Raw genomic sequence first — 27,514 nt, 5'->3', positions numbered from 1 at the left:
ATGAAACTATTTCTTTTTCAGCACACGATTTTATTTTATATAATGCTATTTAGTGTGTAAAGTGGATAATAAAGCAAAGATAGGGACAAAGAGAGCATTTATCGTCTAACAAAGATTGGCAAAGCCCATAACTCAAATACTGAAATTCAAGCACAATTTATAAAAAGGGCCCTCATCAAGTAGTAAAAAATTAGCAAATCATAGGGCTTCAAATAAATCTCAAGAAATAACATCAATCCTCCTAGCTAAAAGTCATCATCATCGTCTTAAAACATAAATCAGAGATCAGCACAAAACTCCATCTACAGAATCCTCCTCTATACAAATTTATGTATTTTGCTCAGAGATCGACTACACGACAGCTACGAAATTTTAAAAAACAAAAACAAACAAAAAAAAAAGACACGGTTGTTCTCGTCCTCTACAAGAAGCCGGATCACTACCTGCACCTCCTCAAATAACAAGACTCAACAAAGCAGTCAATCCAATCTTCAGTCAAATCAGGAGGTTTCACTAAGCCTGTACATTGTGATCTCTTGTTGCTTGAAATATCGGCGGTCCTCTTCATCAACAAGGACAAGGTTGAGATAGTATTTCACACTAAACTTGTTATTGATATTCGAATATGTTGGAGCTAGCTCATACGGACTTAAGAACAATCTGATAGGAATTGATTCACCTGCCAAAGCAAATGATGCGATCATCGAACAAATAGGATATTTTATTGACAGCAAATTGAAATCTCCATTGAATGTAACCGGTCAAGATTTTGCTTCTAAACATAAGCAGGTTCACAAAACAAAGAAAAGTAACAAAGATACCTCTGACTGGAGCGCCATCCATCAGTTCAAACTTCGCAAGCGTCTCAGTCTCGACATGCGTGTTCGTCCCTGATCCTGTTGATTCTCTGCGTCTGATCTCAAGATCCATGTTTTTAATCTTGATTCTTACAAGAAGAAAATATATTTTGCCAACAATGACATCTTTTAAATGGTACCTGGATAATCAGAATTTTCAGTTAGCAGATTATCGTTATGCACAGTCTATGTAGGACAGATTTAATAAAGGATTGTTGAAAAAAAAACATTCTTGTCCCACATTGACTTGTTGATAGTCCTATCTCATCTATATATTACCTCCCCCCCCCTATAAGGCCTTTTAAGGGGGTGAGTGGCCCATTTCTACAGATTCTTTCGTAAAAGAGGTGTATTCTCCATCTTGGTTGAGCCACCCCATCCCCAAAAAACAGACCAAGAAATAAGACAAATCGATGTGCAAGAAACTAGAATCAAGGCATTAATGGATCTTTTTGGATGCATTATGTAGCTTTGTCCAGATAGAAACACATAAGCCGGAGTTTAATCAAATGTGGGTAGGAACTTACTTGCTCTTGTTGTATTCAAACTCAATATGAAGGCAGTCCTCAATCCCAACTTCCATCTACAATCAAAAGAGAAGATTTTGGACTATGTTATCAGTAAGAAAAAACACTGAGAATCTCTCTGTGAGGGAGGCATAGAGTATATAATAAAATGGTGAAGTCGAGTGTTTTCCAAAGTTTTCTCTTAAGAAGTTTCATAACCATTAAAAAGCAGACCAAATCATGTAAATTGAATAATAAACCAATACCTTAATGCTGTTGTTAATAGACGGAGGAGGAGCATAATTCCGAACCTGAACAGTGTCAAATGATAATAATTAGCCAGACTAGATTAAAAAAATAAAGATAGCATGAAAACCTCAATGACAAAGAGGGATCACAGCAAGAGAATATGAAAATTAGGAAACTACTTCCTGCAATAACGGCCCTTTTGAGCATAAAATTTTCAACATTCTACAGACGATCAGAGTGTAATTCGGGACTAGGCCAAGGACTGAATATAGTACTCGTATTTGATAATACCATCATCCTAGAGGTTAAAAGATACTCCTATAATGATATCGCACTAAGAACTTTAACTAGTAGTATACCTTGTGATAGATGCAAGTCAAGAAAATATAAACTTCATAAAGAGTTGCTTCTATGGATACTTCCTCCCAGTTCCAGATAACTCTAAAGATGAACTACGTTATCTGGATACTGGCATGAGACTGTATCTAGATTATTATTTAACAGAAATTTTTTCAAAAGAATGCACAAACAATTATTAATGTCCCTAAAATTTGGAAGACATTCCATAATGGTAACATGAATGTTTTAGTAGGTTCATAAAATATGGTTTTTACCACGAAGTCTTGGTATTCCATTATGCTTCCACCATAATTCCGACTTATTGAGACTTTTAGGACGTACCTGAAATACACACAGCATCCGTGACAAATTGGCTTGATAACTGATGAAACTTCTAAGATAAAAAAACATCAAAAAGCAAAAGTAGACTATGCAAAAAACCCAAACACAATAATATGCTCTTTATGACATTTTATCTGTTGCAACATAATTCATTTTTAGAGTAATTCAGTTGAGAGCTTTGACATGCAAAAGCTTCAATAACTACATACGATGACAACCCTAAATCTTAGAAAATTAACAACTTTAAAAACCCAAAATAGAGAAAATATCTGAAATAAATATGAAGTTCCATACAGAACTTAACAAAAAAAATACACTTGATACTTGCAGGCAAGCTATATGGTCATCAGTCAAACCAGGAAGTAGGATAGTTTATGAAATAAATAAATGAATTAAAAACTCTATTGCCTTAGCTAATTGTATACTTCTTTAGAACAGAGTGCAAAATGAAAGCGTAGATCCTTTTCTCAGATGCATGAACAGTGAAGACAGCGAGTAAGTCGTATTGAACAATTTGTTCTCAACTGTGAACTCACCTCAGCCGCACGTTCGTCCCATTATATGTCTCATATGGCATCTCCACAGTTGAAAATTCAAAGGGAAATGTTTTCCTCTCATATATCTCTCCAGGAACATCCAGCTCACGAACTATGTGTACAGTAAAAGAAAATTATACTACTACATAGTTAAATGGTTGAATAATCCAGCTTACAAGCTTTTAATATCATGGCATGGCACTGCTTTCAATATTGTCGGGATACTGAAGCAGGTGCCATTGTTAGAAAATTTATGCTCTAATTTATGAAGAGAGGTGCAAATATAGCATACTATATTGAAAGAAGGAATGTAGATTAGGCTGTTGATGATGCACTAAACTAGAGTATGATGCTCTCAAGATGAAACCACGTTATATGTTCTTACCTAGGGAAGTAAAGTCGTAATAGTTTCCTCTGTCAAAGTAAATTTCTGCAAACACAAAAAAAATATAGAGATCAATGTAGTCAGAAATTGAGGATGTCAGGATGATACTTTTTTGGATTTTCAACTTCTTTATTACATCATTCTCTTTTGATTGGGAAGAAGATCACTAGCCAATTTGACTTGTGATAAAGCACTGGCTTCTAACACTGAATATATAAACTACACACGCTGAATCAGATAAACATCAGTGACGTAAGAATGTACACTAACCAATCTGACCAAGGAGCTCGACCTTGATACCATTGTGTTCCACCTTCTTCCCTGAAATCGGTTCGATGGATATCTGAAAACGCAATGCATAATTCACGTCACTACGATCAAACACTGAAAAATCCAAGCACAAATCTCGAAACAAAATTGGCAAAACACACTAAAGCAGATACCTTCCCAGATATGGTATCTTGACTATGAAAGACGGGGATTAGCACTGTTTTACCATTATCCTTCTTCAGTGCCACCTGTATTTCGAGAGTACACAAGCATAAAAATCAAACTTGAGCACTCCGGCATCCAACTCGACACAAGAAAGTCGATTCCCGCATTTACCGGCACAATTCACAACCCACAATTGGCTGCCGCATAAAACAATCATAAAACCAACTGCTCTAACAAAGCAACTTCGATGCAAAAATACGACACGAATTTTAAATCCCCTTTAAGCAATCACAGCTGACCTCATCAATTGAGAAACCAACAACAAGTACAAGCTAGAGCAAAACGTGTTCAGGTCTCAATTTTCCTTCGCAACTTACGCAAATACACAACCGTAATCGAAATCAAATCCAATAAACAAAACCTGCTTTCGAGATTTCCCATCACCGAATGAAACAGTAATGCTGCATGCCGGCTTAAACGCTCCAATTATATAATTCTGAAAGAAGAAGCGAGCATTCACATCACTAACTCAGACCAAAGCAGCAACTACGAAAACACTAATCATTATTATCGTTAAATCAAAGCGCTGAAACTTCACCATTGCGGAAATTCGACTATGTTTCAATTCAAACCCTCAATTGAAGCACCTGCGCAGTTCAATCCCCGTTATGATCGCATTCGTGCAGCTACGGAAGGTCTAATTCAAAAACCACCCACTAACAGATCAGAAAAGTTTAGGATGTGATAAAATTCACATAGGAGCTTACTGTTGGATCAGATACATACCTTGGATTTGCATAAGATGTGCTGATGGAAGATCGGATTTGGGGAAAATGATGTGAGATGACAAGTGATATGAGTATTGACGTGTAGGGCGCGTTTGGATGAAACCAAAAATAAGCTTGTCTGCTATCCGGGCTTCGATTTCTTAAACGAGATACGAATAGTAAGATTAGTGTTAATTTGGTAAATTAGATTATTTTGTGGATTAAAATTAAATATTACGACAAAATAGTGCAGTGCATTTAATTCATTTTCGGAAGACAAATTGAAAACAAAATTAAGATTTATTTATTTTTAAGAAATTGTGAATCAACAATTTCTTTCTCATATAAGTAGAAAATCATATTCTGAATGCTTCATATCAAATTCAGGTGATCTCCTCGTTGTATCGTTTTATTGGGACTTTACTGTATGTTACATGAGCATCACACAAGTGTCTGTCTCAATAAATAAGAGCCACATAATGATCGAAGAATTTAGTATCATGAAACAATTGCAAATTGTAGTAAAATTACAATTAAATTTGTATAATTTAAAGAATTAATCAATAAAACATTAATAATTTAAATATTCAGCAATCAATAGTCAAGGAAAATTATCTAACAAAGCTGAAATATTAATTTATATTGGAGCCGATTACCAATCATAGATACACGATTTATGATGATTGACGAAATAATTATATTCAAACATACGAAAATTTTAACATTTTCTGATTGCCTTGAGAAACCACTTTATAAAGAGAGGAACATCAGAATTATAGCCTTCAGATTCTAGAATATTAACAAGCAACACCAAAAATGGTTGTGGTGAACTCAACAATACCATCAAATTCTAAAACAATACTTCTGAGTATTAGAGTAGTAGTATATCATAGAACCACTCACACCTGTCTCGTGGTCGAGCGATCTGCCTTCGTGTGAATCAAAATCAAGGATCTTGGGCGCCCGCCTGAAGGTTCAGAATTTGTGAAACGACAAGCCTGGATAGCTCGCCAATAGCGGCTTGGACCTGATAATCATCCGAATCTCTTTGCTGATACAATCCTGATGACTGTGAGCTAAATCTGCCGAATTCTACTGCAGCAACATTTGTCTTGGTGGTTGTAGCAACGACTCTCTCCAAATCGGTCTGTGACAGCGGTCTGGGCTCCTAAAACAGAAAAAACAACACAATAATGCATCAGGTTTCAGTATCTCATCTACTTAAAGCCTAACGCATTCATGATATAACGGGACAACATGTAGTTGGAAAGTCAATGCAAATTTTCAAATAATTACCTTAGATGGTTTTCCGGATTTCTCATCATCAAGCAATTCCCTTATTGGAAAATAAGCAGCTTTTTTACAGAGCTCAAGAAGATCCGAGCCGGTATAACCTTCACAGAGTGCAGCTATGCGCTCGTAATCAATGTCATCTTCGACCGTCTCATCCTTCAATATCACCTTCAGTATTGCAACCCTATCCTTACGATCGGGCAGACCAATTTCAAATGACTGTGGAAGGCGTCTAAGAATCGCCTCATCAAGTTCTGATGGACGGTTGGTTGCAGCTAATACCATAACTCGAGCATTTTCTGCAAAGACAAATCATATAAGAAAAGAATTTACCAAAGCAAGATACATAAAAATATCGTCCAAAGTGATCAACAGAGAACTCACGGTCCGTGGTGAAACCATCCCACAAGGCCATGAATTCGGTTTTCATGTTCGTTAGTGCTTCATGGTCTGAAGATTTGCGCTGACCCAGAAAACTGTCCACTTCGTCAATAAAAATGATTGCCGGCTGAAGTTTGTAAGCCAAGGTGAACACAGCAGTCACTGGAGATCGATAAGTATAGAAGAAATCATTAGTACAAGAAATAGGATAGGCATATCCACAAGCTCAGACCTTGTTTGTATGAGGTAACGCCTCGAGGTTCAAGTTAAGCATACAAAGTAACTCTAATTATAAGACGCGGTAAATTAGAGCATTCAATAAACATAGGAATAAATTACCACAGCATCTTGTTTTTCATTCCATTCAGATAGCTAAAATTAAGTTATCGTGTAAAGGATGCAACAGCAAGAAGAACACTCGAGTCCATTAATACAGTTTACGCACCTAGTTTTTGTGCATCACCAAACCATTTGCTCATTAAATTGGCTATTCTGACATTAATGAAGACAGCTCCAGACTCTTTCGCAATTGCCTTTGCAAGCATCGTCTTCCCAGTACCAGGTGGTCCGTAGAGCAGAACGCCTTTTTGTGGACCAAGAAGCTTCCCATGAGAAAATAACTCAGGTCTTCGCAATGGAAGAATAACTAATTCATACAATGCTTGTTTAATGGCATCCAATCCTCCAATGCTCTCGAATTTCACATCTATGTGCTCTGGGTTGACTACATCACAAGCTACAATATCCTACAAGAACAGAATGCAAGCTTCCAGTATTTTGTGAAATCTAACATTAGCAGATAGTGCGATTTCAATCCAAACACACGGAAAAGTATTCGCTATTTTGCATATGATCTAAAACCAATAAGTTAAACCTGACCTATTCAATGAAAACATAGTATAGAGCTTCACAATTTACTTCTGAATTCAAATTTCCTCTAGATTATTTCAGAAACTTGCCCAGGCCAATTAACGATAGCTTGAACTGACATTATCTACACACCAAACTCTAAGAATATTAAACTCAGTCAAAGGATCGTAAAACTACAGTTCGTCATTATTATCCCTAGAAAATACCTATAATTCCACAACTTATTGAACTCACACTACAAACAAACACAGTAGTATAATCCAGCTACACTGAATCTATATATTCTAATTTTACCACATTCCAACCAAAATCGATGCATGGCCAAAATCTAGAGTAAAACTGAAATGAAAATTATGAAATGTAATGAAATTGAAAACACGTAAGAATTGCAAGCTTGCATCATTCTGAAGCTGAACGATTAGCAGATGGTGCAATTTCAATTATTCAATCCAAACTCGCAAATAAGGAGTATTCCGTATTTATTAGTGGATATGATTTGAATCCAATAACTTAAACATGAGCGACTTAATGTAAACATAGTATAGAGCCTCATAATTTACTTGTAAATTCTAATTACCGCTGGAGCTATTCTAATCGCCTTTAAATTACTTCCAAATAAGGATAGCTTGAACTGACTTTATCTACACACAAAATCTTAGAAATATATTTCCACAACTTAGTACTATAATCCACCAGACTGAATCTATATGACCTAATTCTACAACATTTTTAAAATAGTTGAAGTAAAAGAGATTGATAAACGTCAATAAGCACTATCATTACCCAACTCCAACTAAAAATCCACAAGCATTCATAATTCTGCTTAGAATTTTCAAGCAATTAACGAAACTAACAATCAATCAGCGGCCAAAATCTACATTAATGAAATGAAATGAAACCTCATAAGAATTGGTACACTGAATCCAGCTACACTGAATCGATACACTGTAATTCTACCACATTCTACTTAAAATAGCTGAAGTAAAAGAGACTGAGAGACATCAGTAAGCACTAGCATCACTCAAATCCAATCAAACCAACAAAAGCATTCATAATTCCGAAACTAAAAATCGATATGAACTCTGCCGAAATCTACAGTAACTGAAATGAAAAGGAAACCTCGTAGGAATTGGTTTGGATCAGAGGTCGGCCTAAACGCTTGGCGATCTCCTTCTTGTGTTCAAGGGCTTTTTTGGAGGCTTCGCGGTTGGGGTCCAATTGCCTGAGGCCGACAAACAGCACCAGACAACTGAGGGCGGCGCTGGCCGCGTACAGAATCAGCTCTTGCACGATTTTCGTCTCACCCGAATTGCCTTTCATTATGATTTTTTTTTTTTTGCGATTCAATTCGGGTTTTTATGATTCCCCTTTCTTCTTGCTAGGGTTTTTCGGATAATTAATCTGTGTTTTTGGGGACACGAAACGCAGTAGGCAGAAAGTTCGAGGCGACGACGAGACGATGCCTGTGATTTACGGATTTACCCTCACATTCTTCACTGGGTTTTGAATTTTGTGTGAAGGGCCGATATTTGGGCTTAGGCCTACTTAATTATGGGCTATGTCTACACAAACAGTAGCAAATATTTTACTCACAATAATTTTAATTATACTCCCTCCGTCAATTCGTCCCTAAAAAATATGAACATTTGGTTCGGTACGGGTTGAAATGCATAATTGATAAAGTAAGAGAGAGATAAAAATAAAAAGTAATTAAAATATTGTTAGTGGTGAATGAGCCACCTCATTTGAGAGAAAGGAGTTTCAAAATTTCATTGCTTATTTTTAATTCTTTTCTTTTCATTGCTTCCAACTACTGGAGCACATTCCAATATGCAAATAAAATTCTTAAAAAACAATTTCATACAAATCAATTGATATATGCTAATGTAAATATTATAGTAATTAATTCAAACTTCGAGGAAATGTTATTTAACTATTATCAGAATATACTCATTATAAATAAACATGAATGTGAAAAGAAAGAGAAAAAAAAAGATGGAACACTACACACACGTCTTATTTTTAATTCGCTCTTCCCATTTCTTTTATGTATATAGCATGCCAATTTCTTTTTTTTTTTTAACTTTTGCAATTTTTTTATTTAAATACTAAAATGAACATAAAATTAATTAAATTTATAAGTTTCTAGTCTTAATTCATCATTATTAAAACGTATAACTATGTCAATGAATAAATTTAATCAATTTATGTTTATTTTAGTATTTAAAAATAATTGACGTACTATGTGCTCTCTCTGTCCCATTAAATATGAAACATTTGGATTTCGGTATGTAATTTTACGTAAAGTTGTTTTGTAAGTTAATAAAGAGAGATGAAAAGTAGAAAATGGTGTTTGTTTTCATTTTTAGAAACATTTTATTTTTAATGGGACAATTTTAAAATGAAAATATTTCATTTTTAATGAGAAAGGGCGAGGAAGACTGTAGTAAATAGAAGAAATGAGAAGAAGGATGAGACATAAGACATGTGTGGAGTGTTCTTAGCTGTTTTTCTCCTCATTTTTTCATATTTCTATTTTTCATGTTTAAATAATCTAATAGTACTTACTAGTTAATTAGTGTTTCTACAAAGATTGAATTAATTATGTTATATATCAAAAGATTTGTAAGAAAGAGTTTTTTAATAATCTATTTTGCATATTGGAATGTGGAATGTGCTCCAGTAATTGAAGGAATGGAAAGAAAAGAATTTTAAAAAAAAGAGATGGATATTAAACAAAACGGTTGAAGGAATGGAAAGAAAAAGAATTAAAAAAAAAGAGATGGATATTAAACAAAACGGTTGAAGGAATGGAAAGAAAAGAATTAAAAAAAGGAGATGGATAGTAAACAAAACGGCGCCGTTTGTAACCACAGCAGGCAACAGAGGATCCGGATCCTAAAATAGACAGCCTTTTTATAAAAGCATGATTATCTTGTTATCTTTGGGATAACATTCCAAGTCAAGAACGATTTTGTATTTATTTTAGTTTTTTTAAATGATGTTTATTTACCATTATTATTACTTTATGTTTGCATTGAAAAAATAACTAATTTTGCCAAACTTTGAAGATAAGTATATTAATAATATATCATGAGTCATAATAATTAGTCATATCAAATCTCCTTCTACTAAATAATCTTACAACTTTATCCTAGATAATATTGCTACTATTTTATCTAGAAAATCAAACACTATCTTATAATATGTCCTGCAACTTTAATAAACGAGAATTGGGATTTATTCGTAACTAACATCTAGCGAAAAACCTAATTGTATACGTGTAACAAATTGTTGATTTTAACTAATCATTGTTATAAATAGACGACGTCTTTGAACTAATCGGCGATGACATCCATCTGATCATTTTCGAATGAAAAATCAAATACAATTTCATCAACAAAAATAGTTTTCAAATTCAAAATTTATTTTTTTTTCGATTGATTTGAAATATTGTGGAATTGAAGAATGTCTGCCTAATTGTTTTCGGCAGTTTCCCAAATTTGAATAAGGTAGGACGAAAGAGTCAAAAAAGGGAGGTGTAATTATTTTAGGGACTTAATTGTCATTTCATCGAAGTCTGGAGATTCGTTATAAAATGAAGTTGATTTCAGCAAATGAAGTTGATTTCAGCACTCACTCAAAATAGTCTAAGCAAGGAAAATCATTAGATTCCGCTTCTCTGGTAATCTCTCTAATCGAATTGATTTCGTTTGATTCCATTTTTTCGCGCTGCTCATACTCTCTTTAATCGTTAATCGGTCTATATTTTCTTTTAATCGTCTGATTTTGAAACTATTTTCCTTTCTTCGTGTTTAGTGGTGAGGAACAATCAACGATGGCATCAGATCCGAAATCTCACACATTTGAGGAAGTAGCCAAGCACAATAAGACCAAGGATTGCTGGCTGATTATCAGCGGAAAGGTAATTTCATCCTTTTTTAAAAATTAAATCTCTACTTATATTGAGCGGAGCTCGATTTTGAGAATTTTGATGTGTACATCTTCAATTCGTTTGGTTCTATGCTGTTTGATTCGTTATACGGTTATATCACATTAACTTTGGAGTCAATTTAGTCGTACCTTTGTGTAGAGCTCGATTTCCGTCGACTGAAGTGAATCTCTAGATTAGGAACAGTGACTGTGTTCTACTGCGAATTTCAGTTAATTTTAAAGATCGAGATATTTGTAGCTCATTTTCTAGCTCGCGGAACAGTTTCAGCTGTTTAATTCTTATTTTTTTCGCTTTTTTTGTCCTGTTTTGCGCTAGAATTGCTAGATTACACATCCTTAGGTGGTTACTGGTTAGTTCTGATTACTAACTAGTAGAGTAGTTAGATAATCTTTGAATCAATGTAAATAATGCTTGGACTTGCTGAAACTTCTTATTTCATTGGTTAATTTGGGGAAAATCTAATACTGATGGCATTTTAAGTTCCAACTATTTGCACTCACTCCAAACTAAGATTCATCTTCAGTGAGTAATACTATCTTAGATCAATAGTCTTTGTAGTTTTATTTACAATGTTTATGAAATGTTTAATTATGTATAGCTTCAATTTGATGATTATTTAATTGATTAAAAATATTAATAATTTGAGATCACTTGTAAACATGATAAATAAACAATAACTTCATGATGATACTAAGTAGAGAAGGTTGTCTGAGTGTTTTGGTGCCAGAGCCGCCCCTAGGTTAACATGCTGATTTTCTTAGCTAACGGTTTTGGCTGGGACTATTACAAAACGACAAGGGCCACTTACAGTTTGGCTGTTTTCCTAGATGCAACCATCAGTTCGTCCTGTCTCAAATGATAATCACAAATCTAGGAATATTGTGTTCCTCTTGGAGTAGAAAATTAATGTTGATGGCTGGAGTTGGATTATATTTTATTGAAAAATTATACTGAAATATGTTGGCCACCGCACTGCATCATGAATATCCGTTGATAGTATATTTTTTTATAGGTTTATGATGTGACCCCATTCATGGAGGATCATCCCGGAGGTGATGAAGTTCTGCTATCGGCCACAGGTAACCTTACCATGATTTTGTTTTTTTTTTTAGACGAAGATGATTATATAAAACTGTGAACAAAAACTGAATCAAGAGTGCCGTGTGAAATTACTGCCCCTTTCTAGGAAAAGACGCAACCAACGACTTTGAAGATGTTGGGCACAGCGATTCTGCTCGGGAGATGATGGACCAGTACTTGATCGGGGAGATAGACATGGCAACGGTTCCCCTGAAACGAAGCTACGTTCCTCCAGAGCAACCATCGTACAATCCAGACAAGACTCCAGAGTTTGTGATCAAGATCCTGCAGTTTCTCGTGCCTCTCCTGATATTGGGACTGGCGTTTGCTGTCCGAGTCTACACCAAAGAGAAATGAGGGGTTAGAATTGCGGATTTGCATTGCAGATGTTGGTTAAATTTCCTAAATTTTGATTCTGTCACATTTCTATGCTCGTAGAACTAGTTCATGCTGGATTCTAGATGAGATTATCAGGTTGGACTGCTATGTTGTAAGACTATTGTTTTGTGTTGTTTGTGGAAAACGGCTCTTAAAGGCTTTATGCTCAATTTCTCGATTTAATTTAGCGTTATCCCGATCCTAGCCTATTATTACAGCAAAAGGCGATTTCCTTCGCCTTGGCGGCCCCCACACTCCGGCCCGACATTATGTGAGGGGGTTCAATCAAGGTACGCAGTAGCTCGTTAAGGGGGAGGCCTTGGAAGCAACTACACGACAGTAGTGGGATTCGAACTCTCATTGCAACAAGATCTTCCCCTCCGTTGCCAACTGCGCTGCCCCTACGGGCCCGATCCTAGCCTATTATAAAAGTACATTAGGGTATTCACGCTAAGTAACATTTCACTGCATTATTCGTGAGTCTTACAACTCCTTTTAAACACTATAATTTCACATCTACCACTCTGTATTTTTCTATAAGGCCACGAGTCCAACTTAAATTTTTCCGTTCTTATTTGTTTTTAAATACTTACAGTAGTACGCTGTATTTTTCTCTAATTAAGTTGATTTATAACTAAACAAAATACTCAAATTACGTTAAAACTTGAAAAGACAAAGTATTTAATCGAAATAAACAAAAAAATCTTAATCGTGTTTACTAATCCAATAAGTGTGACAATAATTTGCTTCGCCAATTTGTGAACTAACGAGTGTTGAGCAAGCACTCTATATGCCCTTAATCATAGTTTAATTATACAACGAAACATAGCTCAATTGGTAAGACATTTAGAGTTCCAAAATAGAAAATCATTATTGATTCTCTTTAAAATAAAATCATAGTTTAATTAAACAAGTTATTTGGCCTAAAAATGATTATGAAAGAAACCATACTAATACAAAAACAATCTTCACAGCAGCAGCACATTATATTTGATATATTAAGTCCAATCCAAATTACACACTAGAATACAAAATTCCAAGTTTACGTTTATTGATAGAACAACATTCCAACTGACACAACACCACCGAATTCACGTTAAAACTAGAGCTTGGAAGCTGCCCCCTTGTCCAAAAACCACGACAACTCCCCTTCCGGTGCAACCAGTTGGACCGGAAGCATGTCGGAGTTCGAAACATCACTCAGCGCAATATGTACAGCGTTGGCTTTACCAGCACCCGCAACAACAAGGGCGATGCTTGCAGAGGAATTGATGACCGGGAGAGTGAAAGAGATCCTTTCTGGAGGGGGTTTAGGTGAATCTGTGATGAAGGAAACCCATTTCTCTTTTTCGTGAACGAGAGGGTGTTCGGGGAACAAGGAAGCAATGTGACCGTCAGGACCCATGCCCATTAGCATAAGGTCAAATTTGGGGAACCCAGTTCTCTCGGATTGATCTATTGTTTTAGTTTTCATCAAATGCTTGAGACAGGTCTCGTAATCGTCTGCTGCGCCTTCTGCAGACAGTGCATCGTTTATGGCGTACACGTTGCCCGTGGGAATTGGCACCTGCACGGGGAAATATAGATGAAAAAGGAAATGCATTGATACTAAGCCGTGTTCCTTTTTGGGATGTCCCGAGCTAAATCAGTTCGAACAAATACACATAATCATGGTTAGGAGGTTGCCAATAAAGAATATACTTATAGGGCTTTGGTTGTGCTTTTCTAAAGAAAAAATTTTCTTAACATCCAGTTCTAACTTTAGTATTGCTCTTTTTGCAGATCAGGCGTTCGTTTTCTAAATATTTTGAGGCATCCCATTGTCTATATCTCATCATTAAGGGCAGTAGATAAGTACTTTGCAACTACCAAATTCTCCGTATACAAATAGTCATGTCATTGTAAATGACGAGTAGAGTAGTACGGCAAAAGCAGTTTGAAGCAGAAACAATAACAAAAAAACAGCAACAAAATCATCATACATACAAAAACAAACACATTATTATCCAAACACAAGAAAACAAATCCAAACACATGAAAACATATTCAAAAGGGCAACATACTTTAAGGCATTATCCGACGATTCAACCACTAGAGAGTAGTGTCACAACAGCTCCAAACCGAAGAAAAAATTACAAACAATAAAAACACACACGATAATCTCATTAAAAGCCTGCCCCATGTGTCAAAACACAAGCAAACACCCCCAAAAGAGGACCAAATTCAGATTGAAGTTCTTCGAACCAACCTAAAATCTAACAACCACAAAGAATCATTTCCGCATCCATAGAAATGTAAGAAAGTGTACCTTGGATAGAAACTCATTGTAAGCAAGGAGATAATTACTATCAGGATGATCCTTCGGCACCACTCTCTCATCCACCCAAAACACATGCCATTTTGACCAATCTACTGAATCAATGTAAGGCTGCTCCAATAATTTCCTATGATTCAATCACCAAACACAATATCACAAACTACTTCCAACTCCATCAAAATGCATAGTTTAAGCGAAAAGAAAATCAACTCTAAATCATAAGTTATGATATGTACTAACAATCATGCCAAAATTATCTTTGACAGATAATCAACAAACATTGCAATTTTTACTAAGAATCATCATTTCCTCAGATAAATTAGCCAGAATTAAGGTTTAATGTTAAAAAATGCCACAAAACACAATATCATAAACTACTTCAGCTCCATCAAATGCATAGTTTAAGCAAAATGCTAATCAATTCAATATCAAACCACAAAGACAAAACAAATCCACTCTAAAGTCTGAAGTAAAAATCATGCCAAAATTATCTTCAACGGATAGTCACCAACCATTGTACTTAGTACTCAGAGTCATCATATACTCAGCAAAAAAAATCATAACTTTTTAATCTTAAAAAGTGCCACAAAACAAAATAATCGCAAAATACTTTAGCTCCATCAAATGCATCGTTCAACCGAAAAACAAATCAATTCAACATTAGAGCATCCACAATGGGGTGCCCTATAGTCCGCCCTATGCTCCGCCACATCAACATTCTATCCTCCTACCCTTCCACCTGCAGTGGGACGCCCTAAAGTTCGCCCTATAGTTTTCACTACTATTTTGTTGATTAAATTTTTATGTTTTCAAATATGTCATGCAAAATTATAAACAAAAGAACACTACGATTAAAGGCAAATCCTACATTACTAATTAAAAAAAAAGTTACAAGAGTTGGAAATAAAAAAACAAGTTCACTAAATCCTACATTACTAGTTCATTCCCAGCTTGCGGCGCAGATCATCGATCATCCACTTCAGGTATTCAGCTTTGTCCGGATCCTCACACTGCATGAGGGCGTGGTGCGTGTCCAACAATGTCCTCCGGTTGGCGGCCGCCACCAACTCCGCATAGGCATGTCCCGCAGCCGAAGTCGGGGCCGAGGTCGGGGTCGCGATCGGGGTCGGGGCCGAGGTCGGGGTCGCGATCGGGTCGGGGCCGGGGCCACTGCTTGTGAGGATGTCGCCTTCGTCTTGCCCTTGTTCTTGGCAGCCTTGCTGCCAATGGGACGCCGGGAGGACATCGGTGTGCCGAAATTCTCATCCTCGTACATCGGCTGGTTGAGGTCCATCGGATGTGCGCCGCTTTCGTTGCTCATATAATCACCGACGGCGGTGTTCTTCGTCCTCTTCGCCGCAGAGGATAGGGGCAGAATCCCTCCTTAGAACTTCCGTTTGTCCTTCAATAGGAGTCAGGAGTTGTAATGCTTGAAATCACCGTACAATGAAATGTACGACGCAAGCGCTCTATCGCGCACATCAATCAAACTCTCGCCGCTCCCTGCCCTGTTCCCTCAAGCACTTCTCGTACTCCGTCGAAAACAAATTGACCTGCTTCTTCACCTGATCCCAGTGCTTGCGGAGCTGCTCCCTATGACGCTTGTAGGCGGCCAACGGCTTAGCCTCGTTGTAGCGCTCAACGATGCGCTCCCAGTACACTATTTGCTTTTGGTTGTTAGCAAACACCGGATCCTCTGAAATATCAATCCAACACCTCGCCAAGACGATGGTTTCATACGGGTTGTAGTACGTCCTCCCTGGGGCGAACTCTTCATTTTTCTCCGGAAGCGGCAACTTCTAAGCACTTTGCCTGTTCCGCTTCTTCTTGGTGGTGGAGCCCGAGGCGGCGGCGGATTCAGAGGCGCGGCGGGGTGGGGCGGTGGAGCGGGTGGGAGACGGCTCCATGTCTGACAGCCCGTACGAATCCATACTGAAATCGGGATCGTACTGGGTGTTGGAGTCAAAGGGTCGGTATTTAGAGTCGGTACGCGGCCACCGTGCACCACCACTGAACATCGGACTATTCGGACTTGGGTAATCACAGGATTCATTATAAGTGAAATAGAGAATGAGATGAAAGAGTGAAATGTTGAAAAGTGAAAGGAATTGTGGTGTATATATTAAATTTTGAAAATTAAAAAAAAGGAAAACGCGTTGCATCGTCCGCCTCGCCCGCAGTGGGGCGGACGATGCCCGGTCGAAGCCCTATCGTCCGCGTAGGGCGCGGACGATGGATGTGCCATCGTCCTCATGGCTACAGTGACGGACGATAGTCCATCCGATGCATCGGGCGAACTGTGGATGCTCTTAAACCACAAAGACAAGACAAATCCACTCTAAATCAATACAATCATACCAAAATTATCACCAACGGGTGATCATCACCAAACATTACTGAGAATCATCATTTAATCTAAAAAATGCTACCAAATATTGCAATTAGTACTGAGAATCATTATAATCATCTGAAATATACCTAAGAGACTTAACGAGGGATCCACCGGAGAGAACAACGGTGAACGAGTCCTTCCGCTGCGACGATTTTTTGGACAAATCAGCGGCGTATTCCGCGAGCGACACCGCCAGATCTTCTTCCGTATCGAACACTTTGACTTTTCCCCTGCTCTTCGGCGTCACGATCTCAGCCATGGAAGCTCTCGTTGCTCCGCGCCTCGGCGTGTACGAAACCGAATTCAATCTGAGACTGAGACAGCTGGCGGCGAGGAAGCGCGGCGGCGATCGGGTAAGGGATTGATTGGGGAGAGCGGCAGAGAGAGCGCGGAAGGAGGCGGCCATGCGGCGAATATATAGAGAAAGGGGCGGAAACCGGCTTAGTTTAGTGGTGGTTGGTGAGAGTGTGGGGTTTGGTGTGATGAGGTGTGGGGGAATATCGATGACACGTGGGCTTTATTTCAATTTTATAATTTTCCATTTTTGTTTCTTTGTAGGGTTTTGAATTAGTCGGCAACTTATTCGACGAGCTCGCGCACGAGCTTGATGGTTTTATCGAGGTGTGATGCTATTGTTCATGTTCCCACTTGCATATTTTGATTTGTTAGTTAATGAATATGTTCGCAACCTTGCTAATCGAGAATCGAGATCATTGACCAACATTTAGTGAGTATGCACATGAGTTTAGTTGAATATTTGGTTGAGCATGGTAATTAAGTTTAACTTAGAGAGTATATTCTGAATATTCTTTAAAACTTTTACAAGCTTTTAACAAGTTCAAGCTCGAAAACCCTTTATATGAATATCGGACAAGTAGAGCTTAAAATTAAGCTCTCGGATATGATTTTCTCAAGAATCACATGGACCAAGTTTGAACTGAGCTTAATAGTTATATTGAAAGTTGAGCTCAAACTATGAGTATGCAATTGGACTGAGCTCGAATACCTAGATCTTTAAATGAGCGAAACTTGAGTTGTCTAATACTCCATTCGTCTGTGAATAGGAGTCTCATTCATTTCCGGCACGGGTTTTAAGAAATATTAAGAAAAATGTGTGGAAGAAAGTTAGTGGAATATGAATCTCACTTGTATATATATATTAGTTTTAAATGATATGTGAGTGAAATGAGTTAGTGGGATGTGTGCCATCTCTACCATTTATAGTGATAATGAACCGGGACTCCTATTCGCGGACGAACCAAAATGGAAAAAGAGACCCCTATTCGAGGACGAAGGGAGTATCTGGTTGTGCAGAGCTACGTTCGAGCATGAGGAGCCTATGGCAAGTGTCGCCCAACAAATTTCATATTAAATGAAATATAGTACTATATGTGTTCACTAATATGCCCTTCATCCCATTAGGAGTGTTCGGTTTGCAAGATTGTATCCCAGAATTAAATATATAATGTGTTTGGTTCATGACATTGAATCGCATAACTCAATCCTAAATGGATAGTCATGGGACAATTAGTCATAACTAACTCCATATAACTAAAATAATCTAACAACCAAATCCTAAATTAAATCTTGATACTATTTTATCTAGAAAACCTAGCACCAAACTTAAAATAGAGAATTTAGGATTGTATCACTTGAATCAACCCATGAGGCGTCTGTCTCTCTTATTTTTCTTTTCCTTTTTGGGCCCAAAATTCTTGCCTCAGGCAATGTAAACGGCCCGAGATTGGGTTAGAGCCCAACTAATGAAAGTAGCAACTTCCTAGCCTAGCTGAGCGTGTGTAACGTCGTCGTATGGCCAGCCACAAAACAAACTAATTGCATTTTCTCCTAAACATATAAATCGCCGTTGCGCGAAAAAAATCCGCGAGGTGGAGCTGAATATTGACGATCCAAAATGCAGATCTTCGTGAAAACCTTGACCGGAAAAACCATTACGCTCGAGGTTGAATCTAGCGATACAATCGACAATGTCAAGGCCAAGATTCAGGACAAGGAAGGTTAATTTTCCCCAAAAACTCTCTCTTTTCGCCACTGTTACGGTCACAAATTAAAGAGGGGAAAAGAAGCTCAGCTTAATTGACTTAGAGCACCAGCTGTGGCACGGAATTCCCCGTGGAATTCCTAAAAACACCTTCTGCCACGTCATACGGACTTCCCACTGCACTGCCACGTCATACGAACTTCCCATTGCACAGTGGCGGAATTCCCCGCAGAATTCCCGACGGACTTCCCACAGTAAAATAAATCACAAATTCACAAATTAAACAATTTCTGAAATTAAACAATTTACGTAATTAAAATTTCGACCCGAATACGGAGAAAATGCAACAACTTTATTAAAAAACATACTTCATTAAAAAAATACATAATTACTAAAAAAAAGTACATTATTATTAAAATAAAAACCGGCTTCTCACTCCTCGGATTCCCCGTCGCCAGTCCCCTAGTCGTCCCCGCCGCCAGTCCCCCCCCGCCGCCCCCCTCGCCGTCGCTATCAGACATCTCGTCGAACCCCAAATCGCGCCGCATAATGTTGAGGAGGGGTTTAAGCTTCCGCTTGTAATGGGGGTCGGTCGCTTGGCGCCATTCAACCATCGCACGTAATAAGGTTTCATGTACCGCGATGCGGGCGAATGAGGGGTTCTCGGGATTATTTTGGGGGGTGCTGCCGATTGGGCCTCGGCGGATCCGCTGGTGCTTCCCCTCGACATCCGCGCCGCAGACTTTTGCCCAACCAGCGACGGCGGCGGGCCGACGATGTGGGTGTGGGTAACTCTGACTCGGGAGGTGGGAGTTCCGCAGAACCAACAATGCTACTTTACTTTCCGGAGGCGCTGATCTTCGTCCGCTTTGGCCAGCCAGATTCAACACCCGCAGTGAACTTGGGCGAAGATTGCACCACAAGATACACCGGCCAATACTTGAATTCCCCGAAGCCCTTATCACCGTCGGGGAACTGCTGATGAGCCAGCAGCTTCACATCCTCGGCAGACATGCCGCTGGTTGCCGAGCGGGGGTTGTTTGTGTAAATGCCGGCAAATCGGCTGAGCTGTCTCTTCAACCGATCCCACTGTTTCCGGCATTGCTCTGCGTTGTGAGGCTTTCCCCCTGGCGGTTTGAACTGGAGGTAGCTTTGGCTAATGCGCCACCACATCCGGTCGATGTGCTGGTTCGCCCCGACGTATGGATCCTCCACTACACTGATCCACGCCTTCGCCAGCGCGACACACTCGTCCATGATCCAGACGGTCCTCTTGTTCTCCCTGGATCCCTCCCCCACCTCAGCGGCCCCCACCTCACCACCGTACACCGGGATGCCCCGTCCCCTGCCTCTCCATCGCCCGGTCCTCCTCTTCCTCATTGTCGCCGGTGATGCGTCGGTGGGAGAATCCCGGATCGGAGAGAGCCCCAACTCCTCGAGCGAGAACGTGTCATTGCCAGTGAACTGAATCTCGAGAGGAGAACTCGTCGGGTTGTCCGTCGGCAGTAGGTTCATATAGGGTAGATAGACGTTGTCCACCGGCGATTGGAGGACCCCCTACCTACTCCCCCCGCAGCGACAAGCGATCCCTGCATCATCCCGGGCATCATCATCCCCGGCATCTGGGGCATCATTCCGGTACTCGCCCCGGGCATCTGGGGCATCATCTCATACCACTGCGGGTACATGTTGTAGTACTGGGGCATCATACCCGGTGACATTTGAGATTGGGGCATCATCCCCGGTATTTGAGACATCGCAGTGGACATCGACGTACTCCCGCCGATGGGAAAATGCGGCGCCGGTGACTCGCTCGAGGCGGGGGAATCGCTATCGTGGTGCTCCATTGTTCTTCGAAAGAAAGGTATTTTTAGAGAGAGATACTCATTAATACAAGTGGTGCGAATGAAATGAAGTTCAACGGGATGTATATATAGGAATCGAAAAAAAAAACCATTTAATGCAATATACGGGAATTCTGCGCGGACGTCCGTGCGAGTCAACGCAATGGCGGACGTCCGCACGGAATTCCCCGCGGAATTCTGCGGAACGCCGCAGAACTGTGAATTCCTCGACGGAATTCCGTATCCGTGTATGCCACGCACAATGGCGGACGTCCGCCACAGAATTCCCACACGCCGGTGGGAATTCCGCATTGACGTCCGCCACTGCTGATGCTCTTAATCGATATGCCAGGTGGAGGGCCACATCAACCTAAACAGAAAATGAGAGAGAAGGAAAGTTGAGGGGTCTAAATGCAAAGGAGAGAGAAGGGAAACAAATTGGGTATAAATGCAGAGACTCTATTCTTCAACATATTCATGAAAATAGCGTGTGAGCTTGCAAGCTGTGATCATCGTGAGAATCCGGTGATTCTCCGTTGAATGTATCGTGTTCATCTTATCATTGTATCTTTTATTTCCATTTACATTTGAAGTTCCATTTGTGTAATACTCATCATCAATGCAGTTCCTATTCATCCGTTCTATCGATTTGTGTATTTGATTTTGATTTAAGTTGCATCAAATCATGGAGGTAGTGATCGATTAGAGCTCTTCGTGTGGTTTCGTCTCTGATACCAGAAAAAGGATGCAACAAATGGTATCTAGAGCTAACGTTCCTCGGACAATGATGTCGCTGACGCCATTGGCAGAGCCAGAGAAGAGAGAATTAGAGTGGGAGAGTCGATGGGGGCAGCTGAAGCTGGAATCACAGCAATTCGAGGCTCGATGGGAGAAAATGATGCAACAACTCCGAAATATGATTGTTCCAAAGCCGAGTGAAGTAGTTGCAGTGGCGGATAAGGAATTCAACTTTGAATCACTTGTGGAAGAAGTAGATCTGCAGTACGAGGCGAGGCGGCAACAATCGGAGGCTCGATTTCACGAGCGGATGGCGGACACTGACCCTCATACGTTCGTACCTCTACCACAAGTCGAAGGGCAGGGATCCGTCAGCCTTGAATCTCACGATGGGGAATGGATTGTGCAACGATCAACAGCAGCCGACAGACGAACACGCCGATAGCCATGAATCGCATGAGAAAGAATGAGAGCCTATTGGGGAGTTGTTCTTGAGTTGCAACATCACTGATCATCATCCATTGGAGGTAGTGCTGACTCCATGGCAGAAAACAGAGGAACTGGAGCTATCCATACCTTTACCGCACAACTGTAATTTGGAGAAGGTGAACGACATTGATTCAGAGCCTTACGTTATGAGCTCATCACTAGAATCAAAGGACTACCTAAGGGTGGAGAACTCTAGGAAAAAATTGGTGGAATTTGGAGCACAAAATCAAGGAATCCTCATTCTACCACCTGCTCGAGAAAATGCTCAATTGAAAGAGCTTGTTGTAAGTTTGCCTACACTAGTTTATTGTAATTTTGCATCGAAGTGGCTGTTGGAATGTGTTCATAAGCCCAAGGTGAAGATGAAGTGTAGGGTTGAGTGTGTTGAGTTCTACTCCAAATTCAGTCACCATTGTAATAGTGTCAGCCTGGGATTGTTGTCGAGATGTGCAAGCAAGTTGGAAGCAAGTAATTCATTGGTGACATCAATTTTCAGTCAGGATTATTTCTCTGAGATATTTGATACCAGTTCTTCTAGACATGGAATGGATTCCATAGGTGGTGTAGTTGAGCAACTTAGTGGTGTTGTGGAGGAAGAATCGATGATGTTAAGGAAGGATGCTATTGTTAATTTTGAAGAGTTTGGGAAATATAGCAATTTTTCATTGCAATTTTGTCTTGATGCAAAGGCTGGTGGTGGAAAAATCGACCATGGGCAGGTGAAGAAGGGCATGGAATTAGAGCAGAATCAACTCCAGAGAATTGAACGTCTATCTCATGCTCGACAAAATGCCCCAGTGAGGGGGCTGACTGTGGTTTTACGTATCTCAGCCGGTTATAGTTTATCACTGTCGTGGCTGCTCAATTGGTTTCCGAGGCCTAAGGTGAAGATGAAAACGAAGGAGGTGGAACTAGGAGACCTAATTTCTACCACCCTTACACAAGAGTTGGGAGAAGGGATATAGTTTGTAGATGATGCATCAAGATTTTGAGTGACAAGATCACTAGAGCAGTAGTTAAAGTTCCAGTATATTTAAATGACTCTCAAAGAATTTCCACAGAGGATGTTAGTTCATTGTCCTATGGTTTTGAAAGAAAAACTTTTACACCGAAGGATGTGCAGGTGCCAGAGCAAGATGGAAAAGATAATAGGGATATTTTCATCTTAGAAATTGGAATTTTAGTAGGCAAGAAACATGGTGGTAAAAGAGAGGAAGATCCATTACATGGAGATATGTCATTTGATGTTTCTGTATTGATGAAGGTATAGAACAGTTGGAGCAATTGGGATCATTGTGCAATCACTATGTGTGTCAAGGGAGATTTTATATTGATGAAGGACTAGAACGAGTGGAGAAATTGGAGACACTATTTGTTAAAGTTGATCACTTGTTTCGTTATAATTTTCAGCTCTAGCCCTTGTGAATTTTGGTCCGTATCAAATTCTGGACGAAGACAGGACCATGGCGTGAGAGCTCCCTTATTCGTACCTTCCATTTAGGATGCTTACATTTCGCTCTATTCTTGCTGACAATGACTTGTTTCCTTTCTTCCTTGAGGACAAGGAAGCTCACTGGGGGAGTGTTGATACGATCACAATTGCATGGCTTATGGGGGAGATGAAGCTTACGGAGTATGTTGGCAGAGCTTGGCTAAAGAGCTGGAGACGGGTGAATCTACATTGAGACTGACACACAAATGCTTGTTTATAATAGCATTTGATGTATTGATGATAGTGTTAAGGTGGATACGAGAGAGATCAGCGGCTCGTTTGCTGGAGGCTTCGGTTAGGAGCAATGGACAAATCAGACCAACGAGCGAGGCAGCTGGTGAGAGGGAACGAGTCTTGTGCTTGAAGAGGTTGTTGGTTGTGCAAGGTCATTACCTTTCATGGGAGTGGTTGTTCGCTTGGTTCCCTAGACCAATGGTAAAGAAGGTCAAGAGGCTTGTCTCCGTGATTCCTTGCGGACAAGGATTCTTAAGGGGATGGATTGTTACGGTCACAAATTAAAGAGGGGAAAAGAAGCTCAGCTCAATTGACTTAATTGATATGCCAGCTGGAGGGCCACATCAGTATAAACAGAAAATGAGAGAAAAAGAAAGTTTGAGGGGTCTAAATGGAAAGGAGAGAGAAGGGAAACAAATTGGGTATAAATGCAGAGACTCTCTTCTTCAACATATTCATGAAAATAGCGTGTGAACTTGCGAGCTGTGATCATCGTGAGAATCCGGTGATTCTTCGTTGAATGTATCGTGTTCATCTTATCATTGTATCTTTTATTTCCATTTACATTTGAAGTTCCATTTGTGTAATACCCATCATCAATGCAGTTCCTATTCATCCGTTCTATCGATTTGTGTATTTGATTTTTGTTTAAGTTGCATCGAATCATGGAGGTTGTGATCTATTGGAGCTCTTCATGTGGTGTCGTCTCTGATACCAGAAAAAGGATGCAACAGCCACTCCCTTTATCATAATCTCATCAATTTATGCTGAAACATCGTTTCTACCCTGTATTTATTTTTGTTTTCTGTTTCAGGAATCCCTCCGGATCAGCAGCGTCTGATTTTCGCCGGAAAGCAGCTTGAAGATGGGCGAACTCTTGCTGATTATAACATTCAGAAATGTTTTTCTTTCTATTAATTCATATGTTTTTGTTATCTCTAGATTTTGGGTATTACTAAATGGATTGTGCGATTTAAACTCATTTGAGACCTCGAGATGAGGCAAAAAACTAGTTTTTGTTATTGCATTATCATTACACTCAGAATAGTTATCTCTTAAATTTTTTCTGGTTTTTGTTATTTCTGGATTTTGGGACTAGTGAATGAAACTGTTGTATTTGCCCTAATTTCCCAAACTGCAAGCATGAATTACACGATTCAAACTCATTTTATGACTTCAAGATGGGGCAAAAAATAGATCTTGATTATTGCATTATCATTTGAGGCTGCTTAGATCATGGAGAGTGAATTATTTATATGTTATTGAATTTATATTGAAGAATCTACCCTGCATTTGGTTCTGAGGCTTAGGGGTGGAATTATCGAGCCGTCTCTTATGGCTTTGGCTAGGAAGTATAACCAGGACAAGATGATTTGCTGCAAGTAAGCTTTCCTGTTGTTTAGCTGGTTGTGTCAATTCAGTTGAAATGTGTGTTTTCTTAGCTGTTTTTGGATGATTATGTAAACCTTGCTGACATTTTTAAGTGTGTTTAATGGTTACTTTTTTCTGCAGTTGAGGCCAAAGAAGAAGATCAAGTAGATTACTAGGTGGATCAGTCTTGTTTTTGGTAATTTGGTTTGCTCATGAGTCTTGATCTACATAATGCAAGATTTTGCTAATGTTCTGTAGCTTTGATTAATCTACAATGAGAAAGACTTCATTTATCATCTTGTGATACTATTGATTATGTGAGTGTGTTATATGCCTCAGTTCATTTCTCTGAATAACTAACCCCTCTCCGTCGTAAATAGATGCCATATTTTTTTTTATTTATCCTGGAAAAGATGTTATTGTGTCATTTTCTTTAAAGTAAATTTTTGTTAACACATTTAATTATTTCTTCTCTCTTTATTTATTACTATTATTGCCTTTTTCTTTTAATATATTGAATTGTTTTTTCTAACATTTCCTTAAATCTTGGGATGATGGGAGTTTTTTTTTTCTGTTATGAACTTTCTTATTCAAATGGGTGTTATATTGGTTTTCAAGGGTCAAACTTTATGCTTTAATTGATTATATATCGATATGATTATGAATTTTTTGGGGTCTAATTCACAAATTTGGTAAAATTAAAACGTTGCGAAATAAAAAATAAGAAAAAGGATGAAACTCATCTCCAATTTGAAAACAATAACTATAATGTCGCATATATTTCCAGGTGAATTGGGACCTCTTAAGAAAGAGTATTTGACCAATTAATCTATTTTTAAAGCTTTTTTTAAATGGAGAAGTAATGCTCTTTTCGTAGCTTAATTATGTTTAAGTAATCGACCAGCTCATTGATTTCTTTATTAAGTTGCAGCATAAGAAATTTGCCTCATTTGCTCAGTTAGTTATGAATTGTGACTCATTTGCTTTATATAGCTTTTAATTTAAATTTTACCCTGCTAAAATGTTCAATTGATCAATTACAATTGTTTTTCTCTCTTTTTTAAATTACTGCTGCTCTTAGACTAATTATATAGGTATTTTTTATGCACTACAGTTCATTTCTTCTACTATGTTGAACATTTTTTGGAGTAACAAAATGATGAAAAAAAGCAGAAGGGTCAAAGTAAATGGAGTGTTATAATAAAGCCTTAATTGTGGGGAGGATAATATATGATTTTGTCGGCAACAAATCACTCAAAGGAGCTCAAATTTGATACATGTACTGTGCCAAGTAATAATAATGAAGTAATTTTTTTTATATTATAGAATATTTAAAAATATTTTTTAATGCTTAATTAAGAACAATATTACTACTAATGAATATTGAATAATTTAAACTAAAGGTAACATTTTTGTGAAAGAAAAAATAAAATACCAAAATAAATGTAAAAATATATTCGATAATAATAATTTAAATAAATGTTATATAGTTTAAATTAATTTATATTATAAAATAAAATGTACTAATAAGTATCGTAAAAAAATATAACTTGCTAAAATGTTAAAATAAAATCTCCAAATGATTTCTTTATAAATATGTAAAACTAGTTGTCATAAATCTAATTATTTATGACATAATCACTATATACTTTTATTATTTATTTTATAGATTATGCATGTAAGATAATTTTATTACTATTGTAATTCCAATATTAGTCGTTGCACTTACAAAGAAACAGTACTATGATAGGAGTATACCTCAAGTTTTGTTGCATTCCTATATTCATTCCATAAACATATATACCAAGCAAAGTAAATATTATTCCATTCACACAATCATTTTATTTCTAATTTCATTATATTCCCACTTTATTAATTCCATTAATTTAAACCAATGACTTTATAAAATATTTAGAAATGCTAATTATAACTCCTCGTGAAGGTGGAGGGGCTTATTTGAGTTGGTTTTATGTTGAGGGCATTTGGCAAGTGGATAGAGAGAAGAAAATGGAAAGGTCATAATTGAATAGCACATGAAATATATTATGCTTTTCCACCAACAAAACGCATTACATCTTTATTATGACCATGTCTCATTTTGACATTATACAACCGGCGGGTATTCCATTTCTTCATATCTCAAGTCATTAATGTAAAATTTTGTGTGATATATTACACTTAAAATTAATAAAGTACGCAGTAATAAAGTACTCGTAGTAAACAGACGACACAACTATTTTTGTTGATGATGAAGTTGGTTCT

General features: G+C 38.3%; 4 protein-coding genes and 1 pseudogene across 5 annotated transcripts; 2 read left to right on the top strand and 3 right to left on the bottom strand.

Moving 5' to 3' along the window:
- Positions 1 to 180: 180 nt before the first annotated feature.
- Positions 181 to 4,575, bottom strand: LOC121802986 (vacuolar protein sorting-associated protein 26B). Of its 2 annotated transcripts, none has more exons than XM_042202683.1 (12): positions 4,436 to 4,575; positions 4,248 to 4,346; positions 4,071 to 4,145; positions 3,658 to 3,732; positions 3,485 to 3,557; positions 3,215 to 3,259; positions 2,830 to 2,941; positions 2,227 to 2,293; positions 1,630 to 1,674; positions 1,385 to 1,440; positions 822 to 997; positions 181 to 679 (listed from the first exon to the last, which is right to left on the bottom strand). In XM_042202683.1, exons 2-12 carry the CDS (start codon positions 4,248 to 4,250, stop codon positions 501 to 503), a joined length of 906 nt encoding a protein of 301 aa, XP_042058617.1. In that variant the 5' UTR covers positions 4,251 to 4,346; positions 4,436 to 4,575; the 3' UTR covers positions 181 to 500. The 2 variants fall into 2 exon arrangements, with proteins under 2 accessions (XP_042058617.1, XP_042058619.1); XM_042202685.1 differs by having other exon boundaries at positions 4,248 to 4,296; positions 4,436 to 4,558.
- Positions 4,576 to 5,124: 549 nt separating this feature from the next.
- Positions 5,125 to 8,434, bottom strand: LOC121802445 (outer mitochondrial transmembrane helix translocase-like). Its single transcript, XM_042202122.1, has 5 exons — positions 8,080 to 8,434; positions 6,536 to 6,836; positions 6,094 to 6,252; positions 5,713 to 6,008; positions 5,125 to 5,584 (listed from the first exon to the last, which is right to left on the bottom strand). The coding sequence occupies exons 1-5, from the start codon at positions 8,278 to 8,280 to the stop codon at positions 5,363 to 5,365; spliced, it is 1,179 nt and encodes a 392-aa protein (XP_042058056.1). The 5' UTR covers positions 8,281 to 8,434; the 3' UTR covers positions 5,125 to 5,362.
- A 2,118-nt stretch (positions 8,435 to 10,552) lies between these two features.
- On the top strand, positions 10,553 to 12,543 carry LOC121802075 (cytochrome b5-like). The gene is made up of 4 exons (XM_042201633.1): positions 10,553 to 10,645; positions 10,780 to 10,885; positions 11,928 to 11,994; positions 12,102 to 12,543. The coding sequence occupies exons 2-4, from the start codon at positions 10,799 to 10,801 to the stop codon at positions 12,350 to 12,352; spliced, it is 405 nt and encodes a 134-aa protein (XP_042057567.1). The 5' UTR covers positions 10,553 to 10,645; positions 10,780 to 10,798; the 3' UTR covers positions 12,353 to 12,543.
- Positions 12,544 to 13,324: 781 nt separating this feature from the next.
- LOC121802330 (probable 6-phosphogluconolactonase 4, chloroplastic) lies at positions 13,325 to 17,582 on the bottom strand. The gene is made up of 3 exons (XM_042201972.1): positions 17,169 to 17,582; positions 14,682 to 14,817; positions 13,325 to 13,940 (listed from the first exon to the last, which is right to left on the bottom strand). Exons 1-3 carry the CDS (start codon positions 17,486 to 17,488, stop codon positions 13,476 to 13,478), a joined length of 921 nt encoding a protein of 306 aa, XP_042057906.1. The 5' UTR covers positions 17,489 to 17,582; the 3' UTR covers positions 13,325 to 13,475.
- Positions 17,583 to 18,997: 1,415 nt separating this feature from the next.
- Positions 18,998 to 25,568, top strand: LOC121802065 (annotated as a pseudogene).
- The last annotated feature ends 1,946 nt before the right edge of the window (positions 25,569 to 27,514 follow it).

This window comes from Salvia splendens, chromosome 5 (assembly GCF_004379255.2).
Source record: "Salvia splendens isolate huo1 chromosome 5, SspV2, whole genome shotgun sequence".
In the NCBI taxonomy this organism is placed as follows: domain Eukaryota; kingdom Viridiplantae; phylum Streptophyta; class Magnoliopsida; order Lamiales; family Lamiaceae; genus Salvia; species Salvia splendens.
Note: the sequence above shows the minus strand (reverse complement) of the source record. Positions and strands in the feature narration are given on the sequence as shown.

What these genes read in the sequence shown, in the direction of transcription:
- LOC121802330 (XM_042201972.1), bottom strand. Translation starts at nt 17,488, where the DNA reads ATGGCCGCCTCCTTCCGCGCTCTCTCTGCCGCTCTCCCCAATCAATCC. An exon ending in TCCCTCGTTAAGTCTCTTAG is followed by an intron (nt 14,818 to 17,168) that starts GTATATTTCAGA and finishes ATTGAATCATAG; the next exon opens with GAAATTATTGGAGCAGCCTT. An exon ending in ACAATGAGTTTCTATCCAAG is followed by an intron (nt 13,941 to 14,681) that starts GTACACTTTCTT and finishes TTCCCCGTGCAG; the next exon opens with GTGCCAATTCCCACGGGCAA.
- LOC121802445 (XM_042202122.1), bottom strand. Translation starts at nt 8,280, where the DNA reads ATGAAAGGCAATTCGGGTGAGACGAAAATCGTGCAAGAGCTGATTCTG. An exon ending in TCCAAACCAATTCCTACGAG is followed by an intron (nt 6,837 to 8,079) that starts GTTTCCTTTTCA and finishes CTGTTCTTGTAG; the next exon opens with GATATTGTAGCTTGTGATGT. An exon ending in TGGTGATGCACAAAAACTAG is followed by an intron (nt 6,253 to 6,535) that starts GTGCGTAAACTG and finishes ATCGATCTCCAG; the next exon opens with TGACTGCTGTGTTCACCTTG.
- LOC121802075 (XM_042201633.1), top strand. Translation starts at nt 10,799, where the DNA reads ATGGCATCAGATCCGAAATCTCACACATTTGAGGAAGTAGCCAAGCAC. An exon ending in GGCTGATTATCAGCGGAAAG is followed by an intron (nt 10,886 to 11,927) that starts GTAATTTCATCC and finishes ATTTTTTTATAG; the next exon opens with GTTTATGATGTGACCCCATT. An exon ending in AGTTCTGCTATCGGCCACAG is followed by an intron (nt 11,995 to 12,101) that starts GTAACCTTACCA and finishes GCCCCTTTCTAG; the next exon opens with GAAAAGACGCAACCAACGAC.
- LOC121802986 (XM_042202683.1), bottom strand. An exon ending in AAGATACCATATCTGGGAAG is followed by an intron (nt 3,558 to 3,657) that starts GTATCTGCTTTA and finishes TTGCGTTTTCAG; the next exon opens with ATATCCATCGAACCGATTTC. An exon ending in TTACGACTTTACTTCCCTAG is followed by an intron (nt 2,942 to 3,214) that starts GTAAGAACATAT and finishes CTGTACACATAG; the next exon opens with TTCGTGAGCTGGATGTTCCT.